Source organism: Melanostigma gelatinosum (genome assembly GCF_949748355.1).
Source record: "Melanostigma gelatinosum genome assembly, chromosome: 19".
In the NCBI taxonomy this organism is placed as follows: domain Eukaryota; kingdom Metazoa; phylum Chordata; class Actinopteri; order Perciformes; family Zoarcidae; genus Melanostigma; species Melanostigma gelatinosum.
The window spans coordinates 18,101,904-18,128,541 of record NC_136652.1 but is presented as its reverse complement, the minus strand read 5'-3'; the positions used below and the strand labels follow the sequence as shown (position 1 = coordinate 18,128,541).

At 46.9% G+C, this 26,638-nt stretch overlaps 1 protein-coding gene across 7 annotated transcripts in view; it reads right to left on the bottom strand.

Annotated features, from left to right (window-relative positions):
• Nucleotides 1-660: 660 nt before the first annotated feature.
• ino80 (INO80 complex ATPase subunit) overlaps nt 661-26,638 on the bottom strand; it is a 31,640-nt gene continuing 5,662 nt past the window's right edge. For 2 of the 7 annotated variants that reach the window (XM_079291288.1, XM_079291292.1), the window contains exons 15-37: nt 26,232-26,327; nt 25,311-25,370; nt 25,032-25,174; nt 24,478-24,562; nt 24,266-24,383; nt 23,998-24,083; nt 22,686-22,853; nt 22,180-22,313; nt 21,942-22,009; nt 21,642-21,735; nt 21,286-21,499; nt 19,095-19,235; nt 18,312-18,537; nt 10,659-10,786; nt 6,657-6,751; nt 6,149-6,221; nt 5,477-5,635; nt 5,255-5,357; nt 5,057-5,145; nt 4,450-4,611; nt 3,819-3,990; nt 2,385-2,600; nt 661-2,280 (exon numbers count right to left, since the gene is read on the bottom strand). In XM_079291288.1, the coding sequence (XP_079147414.1) occupies nt 2,057-2,280; nt 2,385-2,600; nt 3,819-3,990; nt 4,450-4,611; nt 5,057-5,145; nt 5,255-5,357; nt 5,477-5,635; nt 6,149-6,221; nt 6,657-6,751; nt 10,659-10,786; nt 18,312-18,537; nt 19,095-19,235; nt 21,286-21,499; nt 21,642-21,735; nt 21,942-22,009; nt 22,180-22,313; nt 22,686-22,853; nt 23,998-24,083; nt 24,266-24,383; nt 24,478-24,562; nt 25,032-25,174; nt 25,311-25,370; nt 26,232-26,327 (3,054 nt within the window). In that variant the 3' untranslated portion in view covers nt 661-2,056. The remainder of the gene's footprint in view (nt 2,281-2,384; nt 2,601-3,818; nt 3,991-4,449; nt 4,612-5,056; nt 5,146-5,254; nt 5,358-5,476; nt 5,636-6,148; nt 6,222-6,656; nt 6,752-10,658; nt 10,787-18,311; nt 18,538-19,094; nt 19,236-21,285; nt 21,500-21,641; nt 21,736-21,941; nt 22,010-22,179; nt 22,314-22,685; nt 22,854-23,997; nt 24,084-24,265; nt 24,384-24,477; nt 24,563-25,031; nt 25,175-25,310; nt 25,371-26,231; nt 26,328-26,638) is intronic. The other 5 variants (XM_079291289.1, XM_079291293.1, XM_079291291.1 and 2 more) reach the window with 3 other exon arrangements.

Genomic DNA, 26,638 nt, shown 5'->3' with positions numbered 1-26,638 from the left:
TATACAGTATACAGTATACAGTACAGACATACATTGGACACTCCCAAAACGCTGGCCGGAGGAGCTTGTACCCTGGACGTGGTTCAAGTCGAGAGTCAATCCGGTCCCAGAGGCTTATATAACCGCTGGCCGGGAACGAGCCCAGAACTGGAAGTCATGTGTTTACGGTCTGCTCAGTGGTCATGTTAGAGTGCACCGGGAAGAACACGATGCTGAGGCGCTCATCGAGATTCAATCTCACCCAACCATGTGAAAATATATACTGGCATCAATTCAGGTGCACTTCAGAGTATTGACTTCTCAGACCTTTACAACCCACCAAATAAAAAATGCATCACCTTGTTGTCACGATGTATTTGTTCAAGGGTTGGGGTACCCAAATTATAAATAAATAAAAATATGCCTTTGACAGTTCCACCTCCATCCCCGATGAAATGGAGCTGAATGGAATTTGGTTTGGGCTGCTAAAAGCACTAAAACTATATTAGGAAAACTCAACATGTCTTTCCAAAAACAACGTCCCAATTATTTAGGTTCATAGGGACTATTTCTTCAGTAAAAAGTAGTATGAGTACAAACCCCGTGCTGAACCACAATGCTGATTCACGTGAGCAATGTATCATGATCACAAAAAACTAAATGATTAAAAACAAGCAGAAAGGCTGATGAAGCACTCTTTTATTTTCAGTTGGCTCCTCCTGTTAGTAAAATGGCAGACGCATTTCTTCATATGTACACATGACCTATAAAAATAGACAGGCAAATGAGGGAAAAGCCAAAGGAAATGTCGCTCTCATCAATATGTACAGCAATATAGAACATCGAATTTTAATCACACTATTAACACAAAACAAACAAGCCTATAACAGATGTCGTGCTCAACTCAGGACACTGATGCAAACGTTTGTTGTGAAAACATCAATGACATCAAAGAAACTTTGAGCAGACTCCTCATCACAAAACGCAATCTCTGAAAAGTAAAAATGGCTTCAGAACAATTTACAGTTTTACAGATGAATACCCCCATTCGCAACGATCATGAATTGCCCATTTTTTGCTTTAATACAACTCAAATAACTTAAACAAAGACAACCAAATAATCTGAGTGAATTGATAAATTTACTGTTAGCAGCATTGTCGGATCAACCAGTACTCCTCGTTTTGGAATATAATTTTCACATCATCCATTCGTTCATTTTCCCATTGGACAAAAAAAAAATATATATATATATCATCGATTTTAATTTCCAAAAGACAAAAGATTTTCAAAATGTTAAGACCTGCCATGTTGGTGTGGGTACTCGCACGCATCATCTATTACAAAAATAGGCGCTTTAGTAGAAAAGCTGTCGACGTATTGTTTGGTAAAGTGTGGGGTGGTAAGGTAAACGGTTCACAGCTCTGTGAAATGAAGAACCATCCACCGGTTTGCACTGAGCGTATCTACACAACACTTAAATAACCCAATGTACATGTGTGAGAACCAACACAAACAAACAAAAAAACAAAAAGAAGACGGAAGACGTGGCTCAGTGCATTTGACAGTGACTCCTTTGCCTCCCTAAACTGGCAAAACATTTCAAAGCCCTTGAAGCTACGCGTGTCGGTTCACTTTTATGTTGTCACAGCTCGGTAGCCAATCGAAGAGTTTCCTTGTCACGGTGAGAAAAGTACAGTCTGTCTTCTCAGAGAAGCACTTGGAAATACTCTTGCTGCAATGCAAACAAAAACACTCAAGGCAGATTTCGTCCGCTGACCCGGACACGTTAAAATAAAAGTGAACCAAGAAATGTGGAGGCTGGTGGGGACTGTACCTTCAAATGATTGTGTGTGTGTGCGTGCGTGTGTGTAGGTGTGAAGCGGGTCATTTTAGTTGCTGAGCCAGCAGACACAGCATGGTCCTCCAGGTAGTGAGCCTCTATTACTATCTACTGTATTTCATATTAGTGTAGGCATAGGGCGTCTGTGGGGATCACAGTGAGAGTAGGTCAGTTATCTGTGTGTGTTCTATGCCGAGTGTGTGTGTGAGGGCACATTCGTGTGTGTACAGTGTGCATCATCGAGCCCCAGGACCACCGGGGCCCTTGCCCTTCCTGACTGCGCCGTGGCTGCTGTGGTGGTGGTGGTGGTGGTGGTGGCTGGGGGCGAGCTGTTTGTGGGGGCTCGGCGTAGAGGCGCCTCCTTTGGCCTGGGGGGAGGAGCTCCTGCTGGGGTTGAAGGCGGGGCTAGTACCGGACCGGCCCAGGGAAGGCTGCAGGGGGCTGGACGCAGCGAGGCCTGCTGGAAGGTGGGACGGACATAGGTACGGTTACTACCGTGGTGCTCCTGGAGACACCTACTTCAGCGGGACCTTCCGCAAAGCGTGTAATGCAACATTCACGAACCTTTAGAAACACTGTAACCGTAAGCAGCGTAAGCTGCCGCAGAAGCAGCCGCCGCACCGGCCATCGCTCCTGCCATGGCCGCCGCACTGCCCGTCGTTGCCTTGCGCCCACGTCCTTTCCCTCCCGACTTCGACCCGCCTCCGGATCCTTTTGGCCGCCCCCGACTCCGCCCAGACCTGCCTCTGCCGGGACTGATTGTTTCCGAGGCTGAAACGCCTGAGGAAGGGAAGGCAAGCACATGAAAGTAAAAGCTATCAGAAATTGTTTTTTTCCATCCTTGTACCAAAGTAGTACAAGTTCTTTGAATATGTACTGTAGAGAGTGGATAGATAAATAAAGTAAGTTTGGCCAGCGTGGCATATATACGCAGTCCTTGAAAGACCCTGACATGACAGTTTTCCTGTAATGCAGAAGAAGTACTACTAATCGTTACTCATCATAGCCTAAGTACAGGGTAAGGCAAAAACCAGAATATCGCTCTCATTTTCCAAACTGTTTGCAGAACTCGAGCCAGTGTTTGCTTCACTGGTAATGTGCCTAATCCCTCCAGAACCTTCTCCCCCTCTTTCTGACTCCCTACTCTCCCCACTGGTCTGCATTTTTTGTTGCATGTTTCCATGCAAACACTGTATAAACAACCCTTTTTCTGGACGCAAGAGAACATGATGTCATGACCTACATGCGAGTCACGCAGATTTGATTTCCAACACTGTTCTGCCTCACAGATAACACACCGGTTATGCTTCATTTGGCACATTTGGAGCTTTTAGAACGACAGATTGCATGCAGCGAGATTATCTGAAATTAGGAAACCATCAAACATGAACATTTTGACCGTGTATGATGTCGCTATAGGAGGCAAAATAGTGCTGTGCACTCATTACATTTACAATATCCTTTGAGGATAGATGAAGCAGCATTTTATTCTTTTACTGTTGGAGCTACTTAATACACTTTCTTTATAAAAATGATCAAATGTTTTGTCTATACAATTTAAATCTGCAAATGAAACAGCAATCCTAGATGCCAGTTAAATGTAGTGCAGTAAAAAGTACTTAAAATGTAGCGGAGTAGAAGTATACAGTTGCATAAAATAGAAATACTGAAGTTCAAGTATCTCAGAATTGTACTAAATGACTTGTACTTGAGTAACGGTACTTAATTACTTCCACCACTGTGCACAATTTTCATGACAGAAATGACTATTACCCAAGAGTTAGCGCTTTTTAGTAGCATAATAAGAAGAGTTCATTTAATATTTTACAGACTGCAATCACTGAAGCTTAAAGTAAAACAGATTTTCGGGGGGAAATAGAGACAATATCCCGTTTTCAATCATTCGCTGCTGGACTAAGGCACGAGCAGTACAGTGCATTGTTTCACTCACTCACGCTTCAAAGTCAAAGCTCGGCTGAAACCTATTTTCCCGCTCACCATTCATGTTGTCAGAGACGGATCCAGACACAGAGGAGGGGGAGTTGGTGGCGCGAGACTGCGGCGCAGAGGACACCGGATCGTCCACGATGACCAGCATGTCGCTGCTGCTCTCGTCCGCGTCGGCGTCCGGAGGTAACGAGCCGGGCTGGAGCTCGCTGCTCAGGGAGATCTGGTCGTGCACAGGAGCGCGCACACACACACACACACACACACACACACAAACAAAAGGCAGGGGGGTCAGCACCACAGGGAACGAGTGAACCGGGCCGGTACAGCAAAGGGAAACAATGGAGGAACGGTGTAAGGAACGAGGAGAAGGAAGGGAGCATCGGAGGACGGGAGGCACGGGAAGAAGGGAAGGACGGATGTAGATAGGATGTAGATAGGATGTAGAAAGTAAGAGTGGAGGAAATGATCAGATTAAGGAGGGGAAGCAGAAGTGACAGAGAGAATCAATAACTAAAAAAGGATGTGGATTCACGCCAAAGCATCCTGACGGAGCCATTACCCCTCTCTGTAACATTCATTCAGTCATATACAGAACTTGCATCCTCTTCCACTTCCTTCATTTCAATAAAAGGACACTCAGACCCTTCTACTTCCCCCCCCCCCCCCTGGGTTCCCTCACCTCACTAAAGGGACTGGGCATGGCCGAGTCCATCTCAACGCTGATGAAGGAGTCGTCTCCGTCTGCAGAGAGGTTGGAGTTGTCTCCCGAGGGCGCATGAGAGATGACCAGGTTCACCTCCCTCTTCTTCTTGGTCTCCGTCTCCTCGTTCTTCTTCTGCTGCTTAGAAACAGATGTTGACACAACCATTAAAACGTCTCTCAAAGGAATGAGTTGGATTTCCATGAAATTTGCTCTTAATTGTGAACCCAAAGAGAACAAATCTGATTGTTTCTGGTGACTGACTTTTCACTTGCTTTAACGTAAGGACACTTATATGTAATAAATATTCAAATTTAATATCCAGAATGCAATTAAGTTTGCTGAGCTTAGTCATGCTCACAAGAGGGTGATGATTTTAATAACCCCGCAGGTGTTTCTTCTCGGGACCGTTTGGAGTCAGTACTGGTGTTAAGCAGCCTCTGCGTTTCCTCCTCCGCTACCTCATTCCTTCCCTTCTCGCCTCATTTATTTTCTATTTCACGTCCCACATTTGTTCTCTCCTTTCTTCGTATTCTACACCTCCTGTCTGACGCTCGAGGTTCCTGCTGGTCGTGTTGTGCTGTACCTTCTCGGCGTACTTGTCCCTCTTCCTCTTGCGCTCCTTCACCTTGCTGCACTCTTCCACCTGCCTCTTCTCGTCCTGCCTCTGGCGCACTACAGGAGAAGACACAATGGCTTTTTTATTCGTTTTTTTTTGTTGAGGATCAGCTTTTGAGCAAAGAAAACTGAATTAAACGAAGACAAAGATGCCTAAAATACTCACGTCTCTTCTCCAGCTCATCGTCGTCCAGTAGCAGGCTGACCACCTCTTTGGGTTTGAGTGAGTCTGGTTTGAAGTTGCCTCCAGAGATCACCACCCTTTGGATCTTATGACATAAAAACAAATAATGTCTTAATTTACCGGTACTTGTGTTGTTTACTCTATTGCTTTGCTGGAATTTGTCATATTTTGTGCGCTGGCTGATTGAGTGCTTGCGTTTCAGACCTCGCTTTTCTCCTTGGCCCGCTGCAGGATCCTCTCCTCGATGGACCCCTGACAGATGAGGCGATAGACGGTGACCTGCTTGGTCTGACCCAGCCTGTGAGCTCTGTCCATGGCCTGCTGGTCCACCGTGGGGTTCCAGTCGCTGTCGTAGAAGATGACCTGGAGGAAAGCATCTCAACTTTACCTTTCTTTTTCTTTCTCTGCAGCATTTTTATCGTTTACCGACGACAGGCCGGACACGATGCGGACACTCTGTAATTCCTGGGAGCTATTACGAGGAATGTGTTATCCCAAGTGAACGCCGCTTTAACGAGACAGATGTCCCGCGTTAACAGTCACTTCAAAGTCATTGTCATGAAAGCTAATCCCACTTGAACAGGGCTTTAGGGACACAAAGGGAGAGTATGCTGAGAGATGCTGATAAACACAGAGAGAGAGAGAGATCATCATGTCGATATGAATAATCACCCCCCTGCAATGCACGCACACTCTATTGTCATTACATATTATTGATGCTGAAACACTTGTCGTCACAAACTATCTTTATGACTCTGTGAGTAAAAGAAAAGAACTTGGCAGGGAATGTTCACTGCATTATTCAGGAGATATCTGCAGAGTTTAAGCTTCGCTATTGTATCGAAGTGTTTTTCCTTCAGTGTGTCGGTGACTCACAGTGTCAGCAGCGGTCAGGTTAATGCCGAGCCCTCCAGCCCTCGTACTCAGCAGGAAGACAAAGATGTCCGTCCTGCAGAGGGGGAAGACGGGGGGGGGGGGGGGGGGGGGGGGGGTTGCACACAAAATGGAAAGATATCATTTACAAGTACAAATATCCATATACAGTATCACTTTGAGCCTGTCGGCAAAACTGAAATGAAACGTGTATTTGATGCCAACGGTAGAGTGGTCGACAAACCACAAACCCCCCCCCCCCCCCCACACACACACACCCAACAAGAACTGAACTCTAATGTAAACCATGTGGACTCATGTGGAGGAAATACACGCACAAACATATTTGGACGTACGCGTGTAAGATTAAACCATTCGCTGATTGCTGCAATATACGAAATAGCGGATTGACAGTTAGTTCGTGGCAAAAAGCCGGTGTTTGGTTTCACACACACACACACACCCACACCCACACACACACACACACACAGTAGATCATATCTTTACCCACCGGCTCTGGAAGTCAGCCACCATGTCTCTGCGTTCAGAAATCTTGGACGATCCATCGAGCCGCATGTAGGTGTGCTTACGATAAACCATGTACTCCTGGAGAGACGGGAGAACATAAATAAGAAAACCGATGACACAATGATTTGATGTTTATCCCCCCCATTCATTCTTTTGTTTGCCAGAACTCGGTATAGTACCGTCCCAGTTCAGTGGAGTGTCTCCAAAGATTGAAATATCAGAAAATGTTTGCTGTAGATAAGTTGTCATATGCAATCAGTTACTTTTAAAACTGCTTTAATAAAAATAACTGGATCCAGGGCTGCATGGAGTTCATGAATAAGGTTTGTGGAACTCATGGATCACCTCCAGTTTTGATTTTGAACCCAACAAACCTAAAACCTTTCGGCATCCAAACTTGAAGAAACTGGAATCTGAAAATGTTTTGTTCTGAAGTTAATAAGTTCTCAAACATGCACATCTACTTGAGAGGAGCAGATAAGCCCTGCAGGTCTACCTGCTGAGAAATACTAATCTTCAATGTAAGAAGTTCAGTCTGACAGAAACTTTGATTCCAAAATATCAAAATCTCACATTTCTGATGCACATTTAACGGAGTTGAAACCTCAATCCCTCAATCCCAGCCCAGAGAGACACTGAGAAATGCAGAATTTGATACTCAATCCCCCCAAATGTCTGCTAAGCTGTGTCTCTGTCTGTGTGTGTGTGTGTGGGTGGGTGGGTGTTAGGTCTGAAGGGAGGGGTTCTTTAAGTGCAACAGCAGTGATGAGGTGACATGTTGATCTCTCTTTAAGCACTGCCCTGAACCCCCGACCTCCTCACTCAAACATGTCAGTGCCCCGAAAACCCATGAACCAGCCACAAATACTGGCGCACATCACGACTCACCCCTCGCAATCATTCGCAACGATATCCATGATTTGACGGTATGTTTTCTGTGACCCCCCCAACCCCTGTCATGGCTCCCGGGGCCTCGGTCCCGGCAGGGCTTGCCCTCCTGGCTCTGTTCCCAGCTCTGTTCCCAGCAGCCCCATCTGCTCCGAGTGAACACTACATTAGGGACCATTAGCCCGGCGCTCGCCGAAATGCTGCTAACCTTGTTGAATTGGGTTTTGATGGCTTGCCAGCAGGATGTTGCAGATATTGTTGCTCTTACAGAATGTCCTTACTCAGCCTTCCTAATCTTAAAAAAAGGTTACAGAAGTAGATCTGAGGCCTCTCAGACTTGAGTCTGTTACAATCTCTGCAACCTTCCGCCGACATGATTTAAAGCTTGTCGGGTCCTGGTGTGGACTTTCTCAGAGAGTGCTGCTGCACTGAAACCTTTACCTCAACAGCTGGCAATTTTCTCTGGTATTTTGTTTGGGTTGGTGTTAATCATAAGTGACACGGCTTCATTTCTGCAGTTTTTCACAGGTTTTTGCAACGCGTTTCATTGGAACGTTCAACCTTTAACTGGTCAGAATGTTAATCTTGTTCAACCACCTGTCAGCAGCCTATTATAGAACATATTTAGTAAAACAAAATCTTTACGGGCTGTGGTGTCTGACAACAAGAACAAACTTGAAATGATGTATGGGAGGAGAGAGGCATGGGAGACCAGTTTACAAAGCATGGCGACGTTTCCTCTTTCCCGTCTGATATTATGCCTCTGCTCAAATGTACTTCAAACCTTCAGAGTTGGCACTTGGATGTGCAAAAAAACCGAAAAAAGCGAGGCGTGGCAGCCAGTTTGTTCTCAACTTCCTGAACAATAACGAGCCCCCAAAGTCAAGAAACAGTGTGTATTTATTGCGGTTCTCAAGTTGGGAACATAGTGTCACAGTGAACAGTCTGTTCCCAACTCGACTCCCAAACGCTAGAAATACTTCATAAAGAGAAAAGAACATGGCACTGTGGCACTGTGGGTCCATTTTTTCCAGCACAAACAGTGTAGATTGCCAACGTTGGGTGTGTTGCATTTCACATCAGTGTGTCATAACTGCTTTCAGTGCCATAACATAAACAATACCAACGTATTCTACCAGCCATGGACTCAAAGTCTGTTTACAGGTCTTGGGGAGTAGGAACAAGTACGGTAGTATGAAGCCTTTTGTAACTCCAAAGGGAGCTGCATGAAGTCTGATAAGTAGCAACACTATCCATCCATCAGAGCCTCCAAGTTAACGTTCAACCAAAAATAAAACTCCACCACCCATGATCCCTATGAGGTGGCTCTTAATGCACACTACTTCTTTGCATTTAGTCGGTTGTATCATAAAACAGTCACAGGCTCATCCATGCTTTGAATTGCGTAATGGGTCCCTGTATCCCACTCCGTAAACAAAACTCTGCTGCTGATTCTCTGGGTCATTGTGGGCATTCTCGCCCGCACTGCAATCTAAGCCGCAGACACACAACTCAAGCGGGGAGGGCAGCGACTTGGCGGCCCTGCTCCACTATCGGCTGCTGCCAGAGAAATTCGACAATGTTATTTTTTCGTCAGGCCACCCGGACCTCAGCGATCCATCATCCGACTACGCGGTGTCACCAGAAGAGACCGGGCAGGCGACCGGCGACGAAAACAATGGCGCTAATGTCGGAGATTAGCATCTGCCTCTCCTTCACACTCAAAATCAAAGAAAATCAACTCCATCTGCAGAATCTTTATCCCCGACCGAAGAGAAAGACAATATGATGAAGGGAAAACTGAAGCCAGAGTGGGAGAATCCATGATTTCATTCGTGAATCTCTTTAACCCAGCAGTAGAGGAGACGCTGTCACAGCCACACATGTATGAGGTCACTTCTACTGTAACATTGCCTCATTAAACCTGGAGAACATACCTTGGTGGGGCAGTCAGTGAGAAGAACATGAACCCCATCAGTACAGCCAAAATCCTCTATCAGATATACCGTAGGTCATTTAATAAGCTCGTTTTTTGTATCCTGTATGAATTAAATACTCTATAAACATAACACAGAATTTAAGACGCCTGCGTTATCGAAGCAGTCTTGAACACTCTTCCCATTAAACACGAGGCAATCCCACCGCTTCCCAGACACACAGGAAGACAGTCCTTAACCACCTGGGCAGGGTCCATCTGCCATCAAAAGATTTGGCTGTGGAAACAGCACCGCACCGTGTGAATGGGGACGGAGTTCCCAGTGACATCATGCCGGAGGCTTTTGGCTCCACCGTGATGTTTGAACCAACTACTGAGGCAACAATAGTCTATTGCTGTCGACACATGGTCACCGGCAGAATTGCTTTGAGTCATTACTTTTTCCTTCGGAGTGCGGTGACTCAGATTTTACCTTAAACCCGATTGCCCCCGACTTCGAAACGGATTACAGCTACCCGAGGATGTTAAACAGAGACAGTGCCTCTGTGTTTGATGCAGTGGTTGTCTTTCTTCATAAAGTACCTCAACAATACGATGACGTATCGGTGTTGACTTTGTGCCCATCCAAGCAGCTTAGATTACTTCTCCTCTGTAGATAAAAGTAATAAAAGTCCCTAAAAAACACCCTGGAGTTTTTTATTTCTGGCTTTATGTCAATCTTTCCTCGTTTGTTCCCCTCTTTTCTCCCTCTCTAAAAACGACCTTTGTCTTCTGCAGAATGACTCTCTCTTCTAACCCCAAGGCCATGCCACTCCCATCGGCCCCTCTAGCCTCCACCTCGCCCCTTTCCTCATTCCTTCCAGTCATCCCTCCCATCTGGCTGCCTCCCCCTGCAGATGAGACCCCGCTAATTAGCCCTGACCTGTTAATTATCCGTCTAATGAGTCCGCTAACGAGGGACAGGCAGGCTGATTAGAGGTACTGGAGCCCAATGCCTCGCTAGTGGCAGCCGACCAGTTCAACAACTGGCTCGGAGCAACACGGGTATATATGCAAATGACAAATTAAAGGTGTGTCTTCAGAGAGCAAGATTTTTCCCTTTTTAGGAATTGATTAGTGGTAGTTGTGTGTGTGTGTGTGTGTGTGTGTGTGTGTTCCTACCTCCAGTAGGTCTATCATGCGGGTCATTTGGGAGTAGATGAGGACTCTGTGTCCGTGGGTCTTTAGCCGACTCAACAGGATATCCAAGGTGTGGAGCTTTCCACTTTCCGTGATCAGGCTCTCCTTATCTAGAAGAGGAAGAGACAAAAATACGTGAAAACCCAAACTACCGCGAGTAACTGACGAGACGCATTTGACACAGTGAGATTGTTAAAAATGCCTTTCTCTTGTGTCGAAGTGTCATGTCAATCTTTTCCTTTATTACCCAATGTATTGTTTTTAGTTGGCATCTTTCATAATATGTCTGCTTACTGGCAGAATACAGATAAGCAGCCCTATCAATTCAGAGGTTATTAACTCTTCCCTAATCAATACAAGTCTTCAATAAGACTCTATCCTCCAGGATAAAGACCCTTTCACCAGAGCGGATCAGCCTGGGGATCAATACTCCTAAATCTGTCTCTAATCTGGTGATGCGCCCTTATTGACTGGACTGCTGATGAGGGCATAGAGAGAGTGATGGAGAGAGAGAGAGAGAGAGAGAGAGAGAGAGAGAGAGAAAGAACAAGAAGGAAAGAGAAATTGTGAGAAAAAGTGATTTACACTCCATCTCACACAATGGCACAAAAGACGAACAAATAGTCCTTTGCAGTTGGCCTCTGTCACGCCACTGCCAACACCACATCAGGTGCTCTTCGGCCCTCAAAAGACCATGGAGAGCAATCCGATCCAGGGTCCGCTGTTCAAGTGGTTCCTTCCACGTCCAGCTGATGAGGAATTAACGTCATCTGGCACAATGGCAGAATGAGAAAAGGGCCGGGGCCGCCATCGACCCGGGCGACAGGCACACTATGGTGTTTGACCACGGGGTCGTGACCCGGAGTGAGGGGGACCTCGGGCCGGGTCCAGGGTCGGGTGACGGGGTCGGGCCTGGGGTTACAAGAGAGTCCCTGTGGGAGAGTCAGGCTCGGCCGTCTCGCACACCAGTCGGACACTTGTTCCCAAGCCTGGGCTTCTAAATACTTCCCAGTCCTGTTTCCTTGCTTTGTCAACGTAATGTAACCAACCGCGTTAAAATGCCGTTCCATGAATCCAAAACACACGGTCAGAACTGAGGCTGCGATAATACATGAATATGACAACTTCCTACAACAATACGTGTAAAACCCGGATAAGAAAAACAATAACATGCGCTGAAGTATGCTCCATGATCCAACAACACTCACAAACTGGATCTCTATTTAAACCAGTAGCATTCTATGCTGATGTGTACTCAGACTGAACCCTGACCTGTGACCCTTTAGTATTGCCCCCCCCCCCCCACACCAAAAAAAAAAGAAAAAGGTCAGGCCCTGTCGAGGTGTTAAAGAGGAACTAATAGAAGAGATGAACAGGGGAACACTCTGGGGAAGTGTTGGAGAGCTCACCTACAGGTCACTGTGGAGTGCTGTCAGTGTTGACAGGACGAGTTCGGAATCAACATGTTTGGTTTTCCTCCACACAACTGGTGTATTACGGACAAAGTGCTTTTCACTACTGTTGTCAGTCCTCAGAGTAAATAAAAATAGCTGAGATGAAATGAACGAAGAGGACGAGAGGTGGAGGAAAAGAAGGGAAAATGGACGTGGGGGACAATAAAAGATACTTAAAAACACACTGCTAGCAAGAGACAATGAGCTAAATCTGAAGCAGATCCAACATAACTGTAGATTTATGCAGTTGTTTCAGATTGCTGTGGCTCATTTCGGTATGTACCAAGAGACCAGCGCACCGCACTCACTGAGGTACACAAACGCTGTATCCCGCCATCAAAGACCTATAATTGGCCATGGCGTCGAGAAAGTGGGGCAGCCGAAAAAGTAGAAGGACGCGAGCGTGAGACGTGCGGAGGATTAGACATGTGTGCGGTGAAGGGAAAAGGTCCAGACGGAGAGTGACGGAGGTCTGCGGTGGCTCCGGCTGCAGCGGGCCGGTATTAGCACGGTGGCGGCGATGTCGTGGTTAACTTCAGACTCGGGGGGGGGGGGGCCCTCACCACAGGTGCCACTCGAACCAAGGGCCACTGCTCAGTCAAGGGCACCAGGCAGCGCTGTGGGCCACGATACCAAACCGCCCAGATGCAAACCACCACTTGGCAAAGACGCAGCATGCTCGTATACGGCAATATTGCTCAAGAGATGCCACCAATCCGTTTCTAGCAGATTATGCATTTAAGCCTCCAGACTCCTGTGGCATGTTTGAAGAAGGGTTGAAGCTCCTATCTCAGGATTTCTGTGGCCAAACAGGGCTGAACTGTATTTAATCTCATTCTTGAAGGGTAAAAACTGTAAATCTGAAAATCCCATATTAAGGAGTTAGATACTATTATTTCTGTATGAAGAGACATGTCAGCCGGGGTAATCCTTTTGTTTATGCCTGGATTATGAAGGCGACCATTAATAGGAGAGCTGCTCTTTAAGAAAGTCACCGTGTGACATTGGACTACGCTGATGACTGCTCCTACATTTTGATCTTTCTGTTCCCGCTGAGGGAACCATCTGATCACGAACATATTTGAAACGCAGTTGCTTTTAGCCAACAGAGAACTGAGTGGAACAAAGTAAGATGCTACGTTATCAAAGGGGAGCAGGGAAACAATGTCCAACAGAAATAGAGAGGCCGTCTCTGCCCCTGCAACAACTCTCCAAACTCCCTAAATCCCAGCGATGTGGCTTTACAGAGAGAGAGAGAGAGAGAGCTGGCCGAGGTCAAAACATTTAGAGCTGCATATAGAAAATCCCTATTTCGAAATATCGCTGCCATACCCTATGAAGCCGAGCCAAGAAAATGAATAATTGGGATTTTCGGGAGGGCTTTGGAGGTCTGTCTCGTTCCAGCGTAACATTCATGGCTCACATTACAAGCTACATGTGGCTGCAGTGAAATGCATGGCCGTTTGATGTAATAAACCATTTGCGTGAATTATGGAGTGCTTAGAAGGATTAAAACGTCTGTACATCTCGTTCGGCGCTTAAAATGAATTGGCCTTCAAGAGTCGTTGAATATCAGTCAAAATCAGTCAACGCAGTCTCATGATATGAAGCGAACGGCCTCAGATCACTTCACATGTAAACCAAACGGCTTTTTTTTGGGATCCTTTTCTGAATACGTGAGAGGTCAAATAAAATGTGGATTCAAACGCACTGAAATGGATAACACTAGCATCAGATATCAAGGTGCCCCCTTCCCCCACGTCTCCATAATGTCTTATTGATTGTGATTACATCCAGAATTACAACCAGAAAAGACAAAAACAACAACTTTCTAATTGTGGACTGACGAGGACCAGGACTGCGTCGAGACCACACCCCAAAACACAAGCAAATCCCATGTGGTGTCACACCACTCTGCTGTTGCTATGGATACACATATCAAGCTTCACCACCTGCCCTGCCCCCCCCCCCTTCACCCGCCTAAATCCAATCCAGTCTAACTGCGGTATTCACCCGGCCAGCCCTCCCCATCTCCGCCTCCTCTCCGTACCTCCTGCTGGCAGATTAAGCTACACTCCCGTCCCTCCTCTCACCCCCCTTTTCCACCACATCCACCGCACCCTCAAGCTCCCTCTCGATCCGTCCTTCCCTCCTCCTCCGCCACTACACCCCCCCCCCCCATACACCCTCTCTCCCTCCCCCTGCTGTCTGTCCCCCGACAGTGTAATCCAATCCCTGTAGGGCCAGAGCCAGGGGCCTGACATGGTCCTGACCCAATTAGAGGCCTGCTGCCAGCTAATTAACCCCGGCCCAGCCCCGGTGCCTGGCGCCTGATACTCCCAAACCAACTACGCCGCTAATTTCATTAATGCGCCGCTACAATCTTCTGTCCTGTCCTGTCCCCTCTGCTGCTGCCTAAAGCCGAGCCGCCCCAAAAAACGGGAGGAAGGGAAGCGGACCAGATGCCATCGAAAAGGAGGAGACGAACAGCAGCAGCAAAAAAAAAAAGAAAGAAGAAAAGTCAAGAGCTGATGAAAGAAGATAGATGGATGGTTATGTGAGAAAGAGAGACAGATGGGGGGGCCACGGAGCAGGTCGAATCAGAGATCGACTCGAGCGTCAGCCCCTCACTGTATAATGATACATTACACTGTGCAATCAATAAGTCAATGGGCAACACTTGTTCAGCACCGCTGATGATGGAAATATTAGCCTGACACTACTTTGCTGCTTCTGCGTGTATTGACAAAAACCAGACTCAAACTTAATTTTCCTCGCAGCTCCAGCATCAGTATAGCTAAGAGCCAGATGCCAGCGGGGAGGTTTTGGATGCAAAGTGGGCTGACAGGGAGCAGGAGATTTTGAGCTTCTTGTTTAGGGCTCTGTGACACTTCACAGATGCCAAACAAAATAAAAGATATGTCTGCATCTAGGAGCACGGTATCGGCAGAGGAGCCAAATGACAAACATCTGTGTGTGTGTGTGTGTATATGGAACATGTTTGTCGACGCATCACGGTCTCCCCTCAAACACGCAAGGGGAGCACTTCTCTCGGTTCCTCTAGGAGTCGTTAAGCAGGGGAAGAGACAGACAGTCGCGGGGCAATCTCACCACACCACAGCAGCCCACTGTGAACTCTGTCATTAAGATAGATTACTGCAAGTTACCCGTGGCCAGCGCTGACTCGACACACACCACAGATGAAAGCTGGATGGCCAAGAGATGGGGAGAGTAGTTGGCTTCCATGTTCAAAGGTATCATCATCACATAGGTATAATGTGGCTAATGTCTCCCCCTTCAGTCTACTTTGGGACTCGAGTTTCTAAAGAAGCAGTGAACACGCTTTTCCATCTTGTGGGACACATTAATAGCCATAAGTTGGACGAGGAAAGCAAAACAAATCTCTATCCCTTTACACACTTGGCTGAATGTTTTCTTTCTTTTCTCTCTCTGCTGCCAAAAAGAAAAGCCGGATTCCACAGACGGTAACCGGTGCCAGTTTCGATGCACATTGAGAGGGGCAGAGTCAGACGGTGGTGCGGTGAGGCTGGCCGTCTGTGTTGTTCTGTGCCTGTCTGTCGGAGGGCCGGGGGAAGCTTCCTGCCATTTTGCTGGAGAGCAGAGTTTCTTTGAAGGGACAGGAAGGCAGAACTGCATTTCCCACAGCCTGATGTGGGCCTCTCTCTCTCTCTCTCTCTCTCTCTCATAGTCTGATTGATACACAGACGTGCATTCAAACACAGTCGGTAAAAACAAGTTGCAGAACAAGACGCAGAGAAATAAAGTCCTTTACCGTCTCCTTCACACACATCCCCTCCTCTTCCTCCTCCGCAGCAGCAGCGGTGGTGGAGGCGGTCGTTTTCCAGCTCACAGACTGACAAAGGTAGAAAGAGGGCCAACAGTCGGCGCTATAGTGTGAAGGCTGTCATTTCGTGGAACTGTCCCTTCTAATTACTGAAAGCGACACGGGGGCCACACGGACAGCGAGGAAGGGTATTTCCGTGTCACTCTGGAATGTTCTGCAAATAATCCTACAGCACGCAAAAAACGATTTCCTTTCAAGCTAATCTTTAACCAGACTCATAACACTTCTCGGCAGGAAATTTGTCCATATGTGAGGTTTTCCGGAGAGCGAAAGAGAGACGACCGCAGAACAAACAAGTCTGGAATGTCTCTGTGGTTATAGTCAAAACCCTCTCCTCCTGTCCTGGTGGCTAGTTCACGTACTACCCAGCATGCATCTTGCTTTCTCTGCGATCAGGTGCACATAATCGTCGATATCATGAGCATAGAGAAGACAGTTCATTTTAGAATGAAAAATATGTTTCCTGAAGGGGAATTCTGCTGTCACATCAGAAACAAATACATTTGAGGTTCAAGACATTCCAGCCTGGGTTGTTTTTTCCTCCTCTGTGGCTTCTTAATAAGTCCTCTGATTAGATTCCTCCGTCGATATCAGTGGGCAGCCGTACTCACGCCATGGCGCTCAAAACAAACAGTCATTCAGCTCTGCCATTTGTTCTAAAAAAGGTGTGGGGCTGGGAGTGCAGGCGGGGGGGAGGGTGGGAAACTTCAGCCGGGCTACTGTACATATCTGGGCCTTGATGTGGCAACAATGTGTTCGGCGGAGGACGGGTGCCGGCGCGTTGGGTCACTTCCTTCCTACCGAGGCTGAGAAACAAGTGGGAGACCAGACGGAGCGAGAGGCCGCGGCCAGATACTGATTTCAGATCAGCGCCCGGTCCTGTCTGCTAGCGGGAGAGACGGGAGGTGAGGCTTGTCCTCGGGCAGGCGTGTGAATAAAGGCCGCCGAGCGTGGGAGAGTGTGTGGGGGAGAGGTGAGAGACACCTCAGGCCCCCGTATGAGTGCTGCACAATTCCCTGAATGGAGCTGATGGTGTACACACACACACACACACACAGACGGACCATCTATTCGTGTTACCTAACTCAGCACTTGAACAATGACCAGTAGCTAAACTTCCTCGCTTTGTCTGCCGCCGTATAACTTCACAAGAGCTTTCAAGACGGTTCTCACACAGACACGCCAATACTTGTTTGGTTTCTCACTTTTACACACAAACACTCTCACAAGCACAGGAGAAGAAGAAAAAAAGCATTACGTTGCATTACTATTGCAATCTGTGAGAGAGTGGGACGTTTAGGGATGTTACCGTTGCGTCGTAAAGTACCCAAACCGACAACATGAGTGTATTGCAGGCTTATCAAGCATAAAAAAGGACACACGCATCCATTTTCTGTCTGTTGCCACACATAACAAGAAAAAAAAAGAGCAGTCATCACAATCCATGACAGAGACCGTTTATCAGACGCAGAGCGGCTCAGTGAGAAGGGAAGTGTTGTCTGTAAAACTCCAATGGCCTCTCTCACCCTGGACATCCATCAGTCATCTGAGCCCTGGCAGCGAATCAGCTCCCACTCTGCTGCAGCTGACCCTCGACTCGACAAGCCGAGCTCCTCCGATAAAGGCTCGTGAGCACACGTACACACACACACACACACACACACACACACACACACACACACACACACACACACACACACGGCCCCGTATTCACACCTTAATGGAAATCGCCGGTGTGCGTAAATGCGAGTGGACTCCGACAGAAAGAAGCCTTTTATCTCAGCAGTTCCACCGGGCGGCGAGGGATCGGCTGTCTGCTGGACTGACAGGCAGAGACAGATGAGGGAGATGTCCCCGGCTCGGCCCCGCTGACCCCGGGCTGGCCTCTGTCGATTCTCCCACGGGCCCTTAGTTCACCCTTCAGTCAAAAACTGTCTTTCCAGCATTTGATAAAACTGTCTATTGGTTACTACTAGAGAACTTATGAGCTTAGAAAACACATTTTTTTTCTTCACAGAGCATTATTTGTATTTATGACACAGTTTCCATGAAGTTTTAGCAAGTCCCACAGCAGTGCAGGCTGCTGCTACAGACAAACAGGCACAAATTGCTTTATTTACTTCGGCCTTAAGGTAGTCATATGCTGATGTCACTAGCAGACGCTCATTTATGCGTTACCCTTTAGCTACATAGCATCAAAGTTAGCCATTGCGAGCTACACAGCAGAGCTGCACACCTGTCCGACAAAAACACGCCGGCAGGAACTCAAAGTAAAGCAACAACATAACAGAACACACAAACACACAAAGTCCTTACCGGGTATCTGGATGGAGGACCATCCATGCCGCGGGTAGAGGGCCATCACACCCCCGGGGCACTGTGGGTGGAAAGCATTGGCCCTCGCCAGCCAGTCGGAGGCAAGTTCCGGGGAGCCGTAGAGGAAACACTGTTTGAACACCGCGCCCCCTCCGCTGCGCGTCAGCCGCCACTCGTACTCGGCACTGCGGTCGTCGCAATAACACTCCATGGGAACTGCTGTCACCTAGGAAACAAAAGGAGAGATGAGGATTGTCTGCGTATGAAACAAAAGAAAATATTGTGCGGTGGGGAGAATGAAGATTTTTAGGATAATGTGTTTCAAGCGTGCATGTTAATACTCTGGCTGAGCAATATATTTGTGTTCGTCAAAACGTTTGCTTCTGTTTGCACGTGTACCACCTAGATTTATACTTGAGTAGGGATAGAGGGAAAGTCACTGCATTAAGGCTGACTTCACTGAATCAGCAGGTTCTGTTTGTGTGCGTGTGTGTGTGTGTGTGTGTGTAGGAGGGGGGCAAGAGGAAGCTTGACTACTGAGCAAGAACCCCCTTTTTTTAGACTGTTTGTTTTAAATGCAGCTGGAAGCCACAGCGGTCGCCTCCACACACACACACACACACACACACACACAAAGATAAGAGGTGCTCATTGTTGAAAGCCTACAAAATGCAATGTGCACAGCGCGTCCCTCTTCCCTTTCCACGACCACCCAAACGCTTGTCTGTCTTGCACGGGTCAGCACACACACACACACACACACACACGCACACACTCACTCACCCTGGGCGTGGCGGCTAGCAGGAACTTGGGTGGCAGTGTGAGCTGGCAGGGCCGCAGCGTAGAGGTGGAAGAGTTTCGACTGTAGATGGTCACGTCTGTGTGTCCCATCATGCCGGGTCTTAAGGCTGTGAACACCAGGTCCTGAAACAAACACACACACACAAACAGAATATTACTATCCTGTTGCATTACGCCCAAAACTTTACAAATACAGTGATTACACACGAGTGGAGAATTGTTTTTTAATTGATAGTAATTTACACGACAATCGATTTCACACCTCCTGCTGAACTTATTCCCGCTTCGATTTATGACAAAGTGGGCAATTAAAGAAAACAGTGTCTTCAAATCATAGGAGTCATAAAAAATAGGCAGCAAAAGTAAGAGGTGCTGCAAAACAGAGGTAAACTAACTGAATGCTACAGAGATGACTGATGTATTTATCATTAACTGCTCTGATGGTATTTCGGTTTATTTGGCTACATGCCTGAAAGGTTATATAAAGTGTCAACTAAGTGCTTAAAATGTTATGTTAAATCTATGATTATGCACCTTATATGATTTTAGTCGAGTATGTCACAGGATTAAGGGGCACGACTGATCATGTAATCTTTCCTGCACACACATACATTGTACATGCTTTTCAAGCAAAGACATAATGATGGATAATTCATGTGTATAACGCAGTGGTGGGCGCTGTAAGAGTTATGCATATGTTACTGTGTCTGTGCTGTGTTACGCAACAAAAACGGTGGATCCACAGTGCCATCTAATGGCAGGGTGTGTACAATGACATCCTCTACCTATAGCCAGGCACTGTAAAAAAAAAAAGGTTTTGAAAGAAGCCTTTCACATTGGGCTGGACTGAAGGAGAGACTGAGTCAGAGAGACAGAGAGGCCGTTAAAGTTATACGAGAACAACATGTTATGGAGGCATTCAGAGCTGCCCAGTTCTCTCTGATCCTCAATAGGAGCAGCGGGGAAGCTGAACGCAATGCTCACCACACTAGTCTAGTACACAGCCAGAGAGAGGTGAGCCAAGCAGAGCGAAGAGGCGGCGGGTGCCAGCTACACACGGCTTCAAAAGAAATGTGAGGAGCTGAAAGAGGCAAAACTGTGGGAGTGGGTCAATTCTAGAAGCTTTAAGCAGGAGTCAGGGGGTCCGCATGGTCATACAGTATCAGCTCTCCAGGTGTTTTTTCTGTTTTCTCTTTAGAGTTTCTGGCCTTTCATTCCTGAAGCCGCTCCAGGAGGGAACCTAAGACGGCTGCCTGACTCCGTGGGGTGAAGCCAAGAGAGGAAGAGGAGGATGGAATTACCCCGACAGCATTTTCCACCCAACAAGTTAACTTCCAAATTGGTGGAGGATGGTAATGCGATGCGTATCTGCCGACAGGTAACTGTCCACCGGGCGAAAGATTTAATGGGATGTGTTTTTAATGCTTTTGTTTTTTTTAGCTTAGAAGAATGACTCAAACGCAGTGAATCTGCAAGGCTGCAGCTGCTCACAGTCTTTAGAGGCGGCCTGTGTATTTAAACTGGCACCTTTGCTTTGTGCCGTCTCCTCAACAATTCTGTTTCCATATTGCCAAATAATACAAAATACGGGCCGTCTCGACTGTAACCCTGTGGTTCTGAGCTGCAGAATCCAACACACATGAAAGCATTTGAGTGAAGTCGAGAAGAAGTGTGGTGTGCTGCATTTATCCTGAGTTACGGAAACATTACAGACTGCAATGTACCACTCATTCCAAATCATGCGGTGCCATTGAACCAATTCATATCTCAAACTTCTGCTGCAAAAAGCATAAAAAAACTGAATGGATTCCATCTTTTAATCTTGAAAAATGTGACTTTCCTCTGTGACAGTAGCAGTAAAGATGGAGGCCGCTCTGCTGCACACGCCCTGGAGGCATACAGAGGGAGGACAGTGTCACTGGGTCACGGGGCTACAGAGGGATTGGGTTCCACGCTGGATCCCAGAGGACGGACAAGAAGCCCGGGGCAGAGAGCAAGCTGTGTGGTCAAACACTGGCCGATGCTCTGGGGGACATTTCAGCATCGTCAGCAGCACATGTCTCACTGCTTCCTCCTGTCTGTCATACACCCACATGTACCGCAGACGGCTATTTAAAAGCTTCTTGTATGGAGATTTTAGACCGACTGTGTGTGTCTTGTAGGTTTTTCTCACCTGTACAACGGGGCTGGTGTGCGTGTTTGGGAAATTGGTGGGTCTGTTCAGCCACAGAATTAGGTCCTTGCGAGACAGGGGCTGTAACCTCCGCCTCTCCCCCCTCTCCCCCCGCGAGTCTCTAGCTTCCTCCTGACGCTCTCCTTCAAGGCTGAAGAGGCGCTGATGGTGGAGCCGATATGCAGCTTTGAGCGAGAGAAAAAGGGCTAACCATCTGTGGAAGAAAATAGCAGGAGGGGAGAAATGAAATTACTAAAATACTTTCTGTAGAATAACTTGCTGTCACCACAACTACTGTATGAAGTTGGACATTATCAGTCATCTAACAGACATGAAGATGGATACTTAAAGCTTACCTTACTAAGGTTCCTTGCAGCATGAGATTGGACATCTCAGCCGGTGACACGTCGATGAAGCGCAGGAAGGAGAAACAGCTTCCTTTGTCATCACCTGGAAGGGTAAGAGCAGAACATAGAATGAAGAATATGAGTAAATAACTACATATATGGAGATAACAAAGAGGGAGAATAGGAAGGAAGGATGTAAACATCGGAGGAGGAGGAGGAGGAGGAGAGGGGAGTCACTGGGGTGAATCTGAGGTTTGAAACTCCCGGTTCTATTTGCGTGTCTACATTTAAAGCTTAATACGTGCTCACCTTTTCTGTGAAAGAGAGACTGCTGGATGTGATTCGGGGAGAAGGGAGACAACAGCACTTGAAGTAATCTGAGGAGGATGTAGAGACAGATCGAGTTACACCACTGAATGTGAAAAGAGCCCAAAAGAGACTTTGGGATGATTATCGGATTCCAGTCTGACCCACAGCGCGAGTGTTAATATCTCCAGTTAGGATCAGCAAATGTGCAAAGACAGCAAAGACTTGTGAACTAGCTTACTTGTTTCTGGCCTGGTTGTGTGCGTGGATGAGGCCGTGACGGAACAGGAACTTCGACATGGTGTAGGGCTTAAGGGACATGTGGAAAGGAGAGCGCGTCTCCTGGCGCTCAAACAGGTCAGGGTGGTTACACACCTACACACACACACACACACACACACACACACACAGTTAGTGTATCTAGAAGGAAAAACAGGCATCAGCACGACTCATGCTTGTGCTTGTTCTAAGACTGCCAATTCGTTGTTTAATTGTACATCTCGTATTTTATTCCCACTCATAAAATGTAGTGCTGTTATTACTTTTGGAACATCCTTTGAAAATCCGAGGTTTGATAATATAATACTTCAAATGATCTTTAAATCATTCGGGCTAATAACAGTAATCAATCATTGAGACTGCTGCGTCTGACTGAATAACCGTAACTCTTTATAGCCGTAATCGCCCAGCTGTACTCGATTCTATGTTTTGCCCTGGAAGCCAGAAAGGACCGGCCACAGCTCGTACCTTCCTGAACTGCATGACCAGGTTCATGAGGGAGGAGGTGGTGGTGTGGGACTGCTGGGCCGAGCCCATGGAGGACTGCAGCAGATCCTCGATGGAGATCTTGTTCCTCAGAGCCTGGTAGAGTAGCCTCTGCCGGGATGTCAGCTGGCAGTAGGTCAGGATCTCGATCTGTGCAGGGAGAGCAGAATACGAGTGTGTAAAAAGTCTTAACCCGACACACACAAACCATCATCACTGCCATCTTGTTTCTTGAGGAATAGAGAACAAAGGGATATGTGTTTTATGACAGCAGTGAATGAAAATATTCTCAGCTGGACCTGGTTGGTAAAAAGATTGATTTACAAAGTTAGAGTCGTTCAGCTTTACTGCGATATTTTCTCTCCATTAGAACACAAATCGCTGTATTTTCAGATGTATTTATTTATGGATGCAGACCTCCGGCCCAGCTTGACCCGCATTCTTAAAACACACATCGACATCTCTGGTATTATCTGCTCTCATGCTTTGATGAGAGCAGTGAAACTGAATGTCAACAAACCCTAAAAACCCCAACCATGAACCACGAGTGAACTCCACGAGTTACTATTGGCCAGCAGAGAAAGCAACCGGTGGAGGAGGAGGAGGAGGAGGAGGAGGAGGAGGAGGAGGAGGAGGAGGAGGAGGAGGAGGAGGAGGAGGAGGAGGAGGAGGAGGAGGAGAAGAAGAAGAAGAAGAAGAAGAAGAAGAAGAAGAAGAAGAAGAAGAAGAAGAAGAAGAAGAAGAAGAAGAAGAAGAAGAAGAAGAAGAAGAAGAAGAAGAAGAAGAAGAAGAAGAAGAAGAAGAAGAAGAAGAAGAAGAAGAAGAAGAAGAAGAAGAAGAAGAAGAAGAAGACGTGGGCTGGCAGGACCGCATTTGGGTGTGAAGGAAAGTGAAAACGACAGATGTGGGGGAGCGGTGAACTCTTGCCATTCTTCTGACTCTGTGTATCGAGACTCCCACAGCGTATGAGTGAGAATGTGCGTGCCTCATGTGACAGAAGGAGACCCCGAGTCCAACGTCTGTCAAGAGGATCTGCCAGCACAAGCATCGCTCACATGCTTATTACAACACGTTCTGTGTCAATGAGGCGCACGGGGAGACGGATGGAGAGCTACATGATATTTGCAGAATATATTGTTACGGAATTTTGTCCCATCATACGCTAGAAAACCTGAATCCCTTTCAGAGGACACCATGAAAGCTGTTTTTGTCATTTGAAAACTGCTAAATCTCCAATTAAATGAAGAAAAGGGATCTTGTTTCTGCAAACGGAGAAGAGAGGTCGCTCCCCTACCTTGTCTGAGAGCTCGTTTTCAACATCCTTCTTGATTCTGCGCAGCATGAAAGGCTTGAGGATCATGTGCAGCCTGGAAAGTTGGTCTGAAACACAAAACATCAAACAATCGTGTGAAACTGCAGCGCACATTACACACAGCGCTGAGCAGAGATTACAGAGTTCAATGTTGGCACTCAAACAACAGAATATCCGTACAAATGAGCTGGAAAATAGGGAGGAAAAAAACCAGACTTGAACAAGCAGCTGTGAGGAACACTGTACTCACTCTCGTCGATGGCAGACTTGTTTTCAGCGTGGCTCTCGATATCCTTGGAGAACCACTCGTTGAACTCTTCATGGGAATCAAACAATGTAGGCATGATGAAGTGCAGCAGGGCCCACAGCTGAGAGACAGTAATAACACACATTCGTCAACAGTTCTGGCTCTGCTCACACCGAATCACATGAACACACACACACACACACACACACACACACCTCAGCCATGGTGTTCTGGATGGGCGTCCCGGTGAGCAGCAGTCTGTTTCGACACTGGAACTGCAGAAGGATTTTCCACCGAACGCTGAAAAAGCACCGGGGGAAACAGAACTGTTTAGCCAGTCGCACTCGCTGCTGCTCTGCATGTTCTGGCCAATTTATCACACAATAAAACTCTTTAAAAGGACCATGTTAGCACTGGGAAACTCGAAACGCACCGTGATATTACATATGTTACTATGGTTTTTGGGGGGTAGTTATTAAAACAGTACTGAACTACAGTTAGTAAGTGTAGGAAAGTCGTCTGAACGGTTTATCTGTTAAAACTATTGACTGAATCTGGGGTGAAAGTGCAACTATCAATCTATAAAACTCTGGAAAACAGAAAAGGGAAAACATAAAGTGGGCTGAAACGTGTGAATACACCAGTACGGTCTTTTAAACTACCAACATGATGTTAATGTACAATAAACAAAGTATTGGGTATGAGCAAATTTCAACCTGTGATGTGTTTGGGAATTAGGTATTACACGATAAACGTGTTATTGCTTTACCTGGTGCTGCTTTTCAGTGCCTGGGCCTCATCCAGAACCATGTACTGCCACTTGACCCTCTGAAAGTACTTGACGTCCTGGACCACCAGCTGGTAGCTCGTGATCACCACATGGAACGGTGCATTCTGAGTGTAAAGGGTTTTCTGTTGAAACATAGACATGCATAGGGGAGCGACGGAGTTAGAAAGAGGAAGAAATAAAAACTGCATTTATTGAGCAAATACAATGAAGCATTGCATCTTCACACCTCTGTGTTCATCCTCATCATCACTTCCTTACCTGGCTCCAAAATTTCCGAATCACCTTGCGATCGTGTGGATTCCCCCAGTATGGCAACACCTGACGGAAAAACAAGTTAAACCAAGAGGAACCGGTGAATCAGACACAACCTACATTCAAACTAAGCTCCTCCAAAGCGCTAACATGTACACGTAGCAATGTGGTGGAAACAGAACCATGGCGATTATTCCCTGGGGAAACATTCAGGCCTCACGTATGAATCACAGCGTCGGCCGCCGAGTTGTTGATGCAGAATGCGATGTGAAAAGATTTACACATCATTACATCATTCAACACACGCCGGCATTCCATTGTTTGCAGTCGGTCTTGCTTTGTGTTCAGGAAGCTTATCGCCAAATTGTGTAATGGGGTCTTTTCACACCTCATTAGCAAAACAGACTGGAATTGATTTATTTTCAAACTCGTGGGTGAAAATGGGCAACGTTGAGTGTTGAGCACAGTAAAGAGCAGTTCATATTATGGTGTGTGTGTGTGCGTGTGTGTGTGTGTGTGGGCATTCAAGAATCGCAGACACATTGATGTCTTTGATAAAAAGTTTGTTTTCAACATTCAAGACTGCACACAGCCAGTCAGGGGCCGGTTAAGACGTGCAAAAAGATTTTACAAGTGCGGTCACTCAACAATGAAAATGGTAAAAGCTTTGGAGTCATTTGTTACCAGCTGCAGTGTTACCAACGTCCTAGTACAACACTGCCCCCTAATGGATGCTTATAGACATGCTTGCAGCTTAGAGCCCTTTATCCTCATTATTTCTCAGATGGGGAACGCAGCACCGGGTTCATTTGTAGAGTGTAAACGACGAAAGAGAGCAGTGACAATGAGGGTGCCAGGATTCCTGCCGACGTGTTTTTGCAGGTGTTTCCGCCGGCTCGCTCGCTCGGCAGCGTCGAGGATTCTCACCTTGAATTTGGGCACAAAGCGGGTGAACTCCTGGTGCCAGTTGTTGAGCGTGGATGCAGGGGAGATGATCAGGAATGGACCCCAGATGTTGTCTCTCTGTGCAGGAACAAGACAAGAGAATACGTCGTCAGCTGCCACTGCAGGTGGTCTTTGTGTGTGCGTGTGTGCGTGTGTGTGTGTGTGTGAGCACCCAATAACAGGAAGCCCCGGAGGAACACGGCATGAATCTTCCTGTCAGCGATAGATCAACACTGAGAGGAACACATTTCCCCTAAATTCCGCTTTTTCTCTTTTCGGGTGTTCTGAGACCAAACGATCGAAAGAGCTGGCCAATCAGCTGTTCACAACAATGAAACAAGTCAATGAAATTCAGCGCCAGAAACAAGCGACTCTTGAAAAGGATGCAG